This window comes from Trachymyrmex septentrionalis, unplaced genomic scaffold (genome assembly GCF_001594115.1).
Source record: "Trachymyrmex septentrionalis isolate Tsep2-gDNA-1 unplaced genomic scaffold, Tsep1.0 scaffold134, whole genome shotgun sequence".
In the NCBI taxonomy this organism is placed as follows: Eukaryota; Metazoa; Arthropoda; class Insecta; order Hymenoptera; family Formicidae; genus Trachymyrmex; species Trachymyrmex septentrionalis.
Window position 1 is genome coordinate 908,208 of NW_017304482.1, and position 8,008 is coordinate 916,215.

The 8,008-nt window shown below is 32.6% G+C and overlaps 1 protein-coding gene across 3 annotated transcripts in view; it reads left to right on the top strand.

Annotated features, from left to right (window-relative positions):
* Window positions 1-8,008, top strand: part of LOC108757246 (putative phosphatidate phosphatase) — a 62,495-nt gene that overhangs the window by 27,127 nt on the left and 27,360 nt on the right. For all 3 annotated transcript variants that reach the window (XR_001939895.1, XM_018501701.1, XM_018501702.1), the window contains exons 3-4: window positions 1,489-1,593; window positions 1,776-1,975. Coding sequence is in view for 2 of the 3 variants with exons in the window: in XM_018501701.1 (XP_018357203.1) it covers window positions 1,489-1,593; window positions 1,776-1,975 (305 nt within the window). In the remaining variant the exon portion in view is untranslated. The remainder of the gene's footprint in view (window positions 1-1,488; window positions 1,594-1,775; window positions 1,976-8,008) is intronic.

Genomic DNA, 8,008 nt, shown 5'->3' on the forward strand with positions numbered 1-8,008 from the left:
ACATATTTACCTAGTATAGCCATTGATTGCTTGGAAATGTAATCGCTTATTATTGTATCGATTATATTACGGTTACGTTGATTGAATAAACTCGTGGCTACCTATTTATTTGCCAGTGATCGCTTTTTTAAGTAGATAATTCCATGTAATGCAATTTTATTCTTTGTCGGAGTAACTTGAAGATAGAAGAGTAAAAGAGGGAAGAGAAAGGGATTATTGATTACTAAAAAAATTTTATATTGAAAAAATAAGAATATTGGTGGTTTTACGCACTTTTTTCAATATATTTTGCTATATATATAATATTCAGTAAAATTTTTTTTGAATTTTATTAAATTTTATAAAACTTTATTAAATATTTACTAGTTTAATAATTTATTTTTAATTTTATAATCAGTAAAAAAAAGCAAATTTGTATATTTGATATTTTGTAACACTCTATAAAATGTTGTTGTATGATTATGTGTTTATCATTAAAATTAAATTGTATACAATCCTGATTGAAACTACTTGTGCATATCTGAATAATCATAAAAAAGATTTTTTTATTTTCTTACGTTTTGATCATCTAATAAATAGATTTTACAGTTTATTTGTACTATTATTTTTCTCTTTTGACGTCAAGATTGTCTCTATTCAGCATCTCTCTTATCTTTCTTACACCTTCTTGACATTTCTTGATGCGGTATGGTTTTATACGTTTTATAGGTATACGCATTCCTGTATCTGGACGCGCACCAATCCGAGAAGGGTTCACCCCTTCGTCGACTTCCTTCTCGAGTCTTTCTCGAAATCTCACGAGTCTCTCGCAGAGCCGGTTGCCTTTATTATCTGTCTCTCTTTACTCACACTCGTAGGGAAAACAGATTGCTCGTGCTCCTTGATATACGATACGTTCCCCCAGGATCAAGAAGAGGAGGGATCAGGTAGAAACAGGTAGAAAACGGTCACGAACGACTCACTGTCGTATTTCATTTACGCATGCCTCGTGAACTTTGGGTTCGTTGTATCTCCCAGCGAACCTTTACCCGGGATTTGGCCTAGTTAACTCGCTTTGATTAAAAATATGACAGATCGATAGAATTTAAGAAAGAGAAAGAGAATTGAGTTATCTCTCTCTCTCTCTCTCTCTCTCTCTCTCTCTCTCAAGAACTGTAAAGATATATTTTCACACTGACACTCGACATTCATTTTCAGCGTTAAAATAGGTCACGTGATTAAAATTGACACTTGATATTCATTAATTTTTATCACGTGACTTATTTTGACGCCGAAAATGAGCATCGAGCATTGACATGATGAAAAGACACCTTAAGACTTTTCGATTGAGCTTTGCAAAGTTCTTGCGATCTGAAAAAAATTTACAAAATGTTCTCTAAGTTTTATAAAAGTCCTAAAGAAAGATTAGATACATCAGACGTATAAACTGTAACGAACATATTGGATGTGATACATATGTGATTTATAAATTTTGACCTTTGATTTTAGATGATTATAGGGGAATACCTGCATTGGAGGAATTTCTCCGGACACACGGCGAATATGCTTTTCGGATACACCGTACCTCTATGGCTGTGGAATGCTTATAAGAAAGTTAGTTTTGTTAATTTTAAGAATTAAGTAAAATTAATTTATGTTTTTATGAAAATTTCTTCTGAATTTTTTAATCTTTACGAATTAAAAATGATTAAAGTCATTTAATCCTCATCAATTCGTATCTTCCTATAGAAATAATATAAACTAATTAAAAATAATGTAAAAAATAATATTTGCAGGTTGGTGTATTCGGTTTCGGTGCCGCTTGTACCGTTTTAACCACTGATATTGCTAAGTATACTATAGGTCGACTAAGGCCACACTTCATGGAGCTCTGCGTACCCAATATTGACTGCAACTTGCCCGAGTATCAACACAAGTATATCATAGATTTTCACTGTACCGCAGCGGTCTCGAATAAGCTACTAAAGGAAGTCAGGTAAGAGATCTGACGCGAGAAACATTCCTGAATTTCTCATCAGCTTAAAAGGAGATAGAGCATCTTAATCTGCTGCAACATGAATATTATCTGGTCTCTCAATCGTAATCTTGCATGTCTCGAAATGTATCTCTCTGCTGTCGTATAATATTATATTTTGACGTTATTATATATTTTTTTCATTCATAATAATATAATTATAAATTTAAAAGATTATAAATATTTCATGTTTTCCGTATAAAAAATACAAATATACTAGTAAATTTTGAATGATAAATAACTTTAACAATTTTAGGCAATAAAAATTGAATTCTATGAAGTTATGGAAAGTAATTGAATATTGTATATTAAGCGTGTCAAACACATATTTATTAAATATATATGAAATAATTAGTCTCGCGATTTTCTTCATTAAAAGATCAATTTTATTAGATATATTTAGTATCCCATACTAGGGAGATAAAATTGTCCTTTCTTTTAAAATTACAAATATGCACGTATCTGATCGGGAAGAAATTGTTCTCTTTACCTGGTTACTACATATGAATTATGACGTGAATTTGTTTGTGGCAAATCGATAAAGTTTAATTGTATTTGACGATATGGTCTGAGTCATAGACGTAAGCAATGCACAAGCTTTGGCGTATGATGTGGAATTTATGTATTGTATATTGCTGTATCTCTTGATAGCATGCTACCACGTGCTATAATATATAAGCAAAACGTCATACGCCAAAGTTGTGCGCTGCTTACGTCTACAACTTAAGTCTGTCGTAAGTGTTATGGCAATCCTTGTGCTCAGATCCTTATAGTTGGTTTCGAGATATACATATCGCGAGCCTTTCGCAATTTTACTCTCGATACGATCGGCAGCAACCAGTCGACGGATCTTCAGGGTATTGCCCTGAAATGATGGTGTTCGCGACCATGTGAGACAAGCTGCTTAGATCGCGTGACGGTAACAATTGCGCCAGCAATTACTGGTGAGGCGTGCGATTGAGCGAAGAAGCGAGAAGCGTATTTCATTATTTTACTTCATTAATAGTCTGCGGACTTTGCGCTTGTGCAGACAGGTTTATGAAACATGAGACCAAATGATAATTTGTGACAATCTAAGGGAGCAAACCCTGGAGAAGAAGGACGGAAAAAAAAACGATCACGATTGTCTTTTAAATTAACTCGATATGCCGGCACTTGACTTTCATCTTAAATGCTTATTAAATTATCAGTCATTTACTCGTTTATCCCGCTTATGTCTTATCGAGTTATTTTTATGCATTCCTTTTAATTATAGTGATTGTAGTATTGTGCATATTCATTTTTGTAGGCTAGAATTCTAAAATAAAATATCAAAAAATTAGATTTTTTGAGAGGAAGAATAAAAAATATAAATCTTTGAATTTATTATATAAACTTATTCAAAGAAAGAATAGAACTTGTTTAAATGAAAAAAATTTTCGCCTATATCATAAAAATAATTATTACTTTTAGTAGAAAAATTAGTAAAGAAATTCATATTTAAAAGAATCTTAAAAAATATTTAAAAAAAAATTGGAATAGTACGAAACTGTTTCAATTATTTTATTAATATTGCGAAAAGATGGAAGTTTTCAAAAATATAAAGAATTAAAACAACCTTAAATTTTAATTGAGAATTTTTTAAATAAAAACTAAAATTTATTTCGTCAGTAAATTACATCTGAAAAATATCTTGTTTACGTTGTGTTAAGCATTATTAAAATTGAGTAACATTCAAGATTTTACGACATTTCCTGAATTGATTATTTCGCGTATGCGAGCTTTTTGTCAGTCGGCTGAGAAACCTTTTTGCGCATTCCGGATACACTACGTATATATATCGCCCGAAGGCCGGTTTTAACGGATATACGAGCGCGCGTACACAAAAAGAGCCACGGTAGCGAATGACAATAAGCAGCGTTCTGCCTGTGGGCTTCACCGACACGATTCACATGAACGAGATTCATTCCAGTTCGTGCAATTCTTTCCTTTCTTTTCTCTCTCCCCTTAGTTAACGGAAATGCTGTTACATGCTTGAATTATCCGCGTATGTATCCTGCTTATTGTTGTTAGCTACAATAGCGATCGGCAATTCAAAAACTCACAATGCAAAAGTGAATATAATCAATTATAATGAAAAAGTTTATTATTTCCCCTAACTAGATTTAACTAGATTTTTTTAATTTTGGAAAATTTTTACAGTTTATTAAATACTATTGTTAATTTTCATCGCGACTGTAGGATAATAAATATAACATAGATATCTTCATGATGAATTCACGAGGAACCACTAAGTACAGCATTTTATATTGCAATTTTAACAGAAATATGTGTAAACGAAGTATATAAAAAGCATCTCAACCACTCTTCTTTTTGTATGTCTGTAAAATTTGTGTCTTTGATTTATCTAACAATAAACGCGGAACGCGAATAGCCTCAAAGACAAAGTACAGAAAGTTCAAAGTAAAAAGTTCGCGAGACGCGCTTAGGATTTAGGATATTTAGGCATGCGTGAATTTGAGAAGACGTGCGAAGAATTACATACGGCTTATTACTACAAATAACCCTGAGCCCATCAACATTCTAACGCGTACGTCATTATCTTTTACAAGTCCAGAAAATACACGCTGTTAGAAATAAACACAAACCCACGACTCGTGAAATTGATTTAACGTGACGGATTACACTCGGATGTTGGATACTGGTCAGAGACAGTAGAAAGGAAAACGTTCCTGTAAATCAGACTTTCTTGAAAGACTGCCGACGTTTATTATTAACTTTAATTACCATTCTTTTTATTTCAATGGAGTCAAAGAGTTTAACGCAACAATTAATCTGTTTTTAAATTTTACATTAATTAAAAAATTCAATATGAAATATTTTATTTTTAATATAATATTTTACCTGTACGGGGTGTTAAAAAAACTATTTAACATTTATATCTCGATAAAAAGTTTTACATGCATGAATATGTATAAACATTACATAAACATGTATAAATATTCATAAACATACATGAGATATGTACATGAATGTTCATACATCTCTCTTTTTTTTGTAAAATTACTTTTTAGTGGAATAAAAATAATAATTATATGAAAACATAAAAAATAATTAAAGAGATAATTTTCGCATTATTCGTTAAAAAAAGATCTTAAAAAAAGTTTGAAAAAATGTAAAAAAATTATTTACGTATAATTATTAATTATATACAAAATTATGCATAATTGTATGTGAGCAATTTTATTACATTTTCTTTAAACCTGATTTCTTCTAAAACAAATAGTGCGAAAATTATCCTTTTAATTATTTTTATTGTTTTTACATTATTATTATTATTATTATTTATATTATAGCAAAAAGTAATTTTAGAAAAAAAAGAAGGATGTATGAATATGTATGGACATATTTCATATACAGGGTGTCTCAGAAGTAGGAGCCGCATTGGGGACGTAGAATGGGTCAAGCGCTTCACTCTCGGCAGCGCCGCCGCCGCCGCCGCTGTGAGGCGCAATAGGCCGTGCTACGAATTTGTGCGGCGCGGCTTCACCGCACATTGGCTTATATGTTTCTTTTTTTAATTTGAAAATTACAGCAAATATCTCAAAATAGTATCAGACTTTTTTGTTCCCCTCGACTCATTCTACGCCCCCAATGCTGTTCCTACCCTATTGTTGAGACACCCTGTACAATTATGTATGTTTATAAATATTTATACGTGTTTATGCATGTTTATATGTATTTATACATATGCACACATGACAAACTTTTTACCAGGATGATATATCTACACCATACTGAGTAAAAAGATCTTGGTGAATATAGGTTGAAAGCTTAACCGTTTCTAAGATATAAATATTTTTGTATGTTAGCATCATGAATGACTTACTTGCTATATATTTACAGAAGATCTCTTCCTTCCATTTCCATACATGCTTGACATCGTCTTCTTACAGAGTCTTACTGAGTTCTTCTTGCAAAACGCAGTTTATGAACACTGAAGTAAACATCGCATACGACACGTAGAAGCCGTGACGTACTATCTACCATACAAAATGTACCATCTATCGTATAAATGCTGAATCATTTTTTTAAATACTCTGTATCTGTGTGTTTTCCATTCCAGGATGCTAAAGTACTCGAAACAAGCTTAGCTTATATATATATACAGTCCCAAAAAGGTTACATCGGGATACTCTGTATATACTTGTATAAGCCCGAATATCTCGGAAAATATAATATAAGTTTTATGATTTATCAGTTAATTTTATCAGTTGATTTTATCAGATGATTTTATCAGTTTGACCTTGAGTGGCGTCGCCAGGGTCAAGGTTACATCGATTTTTTAAATGGAACACTTTTGATTCTAGAATTTATAATAGCTAGTGTTTATAGAAGTGTGCGAATCAAGCATTTGCAAAGTCGAATCGAATCTATAACAACATGTTTAAAAAATGAATTGAATCTGAAATCTTTACGCTGAATCGAATCGAATTGAATTTTTTTAAATCGAAAACGAATCGAATTAAATTAAATTTTTACATACTGACATCAGCTAAAAAAATTAAAAATTAAAAAAATTTATTTTAAATGTACAAGTGTAAAAATTAAAAAATAATATGTTATAAATGTATTAAAAACAATATTTTTTGATAATATCTGTATGTTGAAAATGAGTCGACAATAATGAGAAAGAGGGATCATGGAAAACGGCTAATCTCTCTCTCATTCTCCCTTTCATTACACCATTGAATGGAAAGAGATAGAAATGGCCGTCTTCCATGGTCTCTCTCTCTCTTACTTTTATTGACCATTTCGACACATGGATTGCGCAGTCCATTCTCTATGTCTTTGGTACACGAAACACGGCCATAATTTGATTCAAGAGGTTTTAGCCGTCAGTCGAATACCTTGCATAATGCTAATGTCGGCGATACTGCAACTTTCAAGCCTTATAACTCAAAAAGTACTTTATGAAAAATAACTTTATTGTAATGTTTTGAATAGCTCTTATCACCAGCTATTAGATTCTAGAATCAAAAGTATGATATTCCGTTTAAAACAATAGATGTGACCTTGACCCGACCTTGGTGACACTACCCAAGGTCAAACTGATACGATCGAATGAACGAATAAATAGATCTTTTTAAACTCTACAACTTTTGTCTGAAACACTATTTTGTAAAACTTATATTTTCAGAGATATTCAGGTGTCTCGACCTCTTTAGGACACCTATATATTAATCTCAAATTCTTTGCAACAAGTAGCTCGAATACACATAGCAGCTACGCTAAACTTTTCTTTACATCTACGTGAATTGAACGCGAAGTGTATTCAAGTATATCGCACATAGTACATATGTAGCACCGGTGATATTTTAATGCATCGAAATCGTGTGAAAGCAGTTCAACCTGGATTCGTGATCTCGAATATATAATAGAAAGAAGCTCAAGACTAAGCTACAACGATGAGAGTAGTCTCGATTCTTTTCGCATTCCAGTAAAGTTGATAGTTTCCAGTAAAGTTCCAGAGTCCACAAAATATCGTAATCAAACCCATGTTATAGCGTTGTACGAGCTTACGTCATGCGTGTTCGCCTTTCTCCTTTTTCCTCTTTTCTTCCTCGCCCTCGAGGAAGATGGAGAAATCAAACGAACGTTATTATGAAGCAAACAAAAAGAAAGGACGGTTTGTACGATATAACGAAGCCGGTACTCTTTCGGTGCTAAGTACACGCGTACTTAACCGTATCACAGTCATCCACTCTTCGTTCGTTCCGAATGGTTTATCCATTCCATTCGTGTGGTCATTCGCCGGTAGGGACAGTTTTATGTATAGAGAGATTTGAGGAATCCTGACGATAAAGAGGCGTCACACAGAGAATTCATTCATGATCCCTTCGTGTGTTTGAGCCTTCAGTCATTTCTTTCCGCACGGTAGCAGGCAAAGGAATCGTGCCAGATGAAAGAATGAGAGAGAGAGAGAGAGAGAGAGAGAGAGAGAGAGAGAGAGAG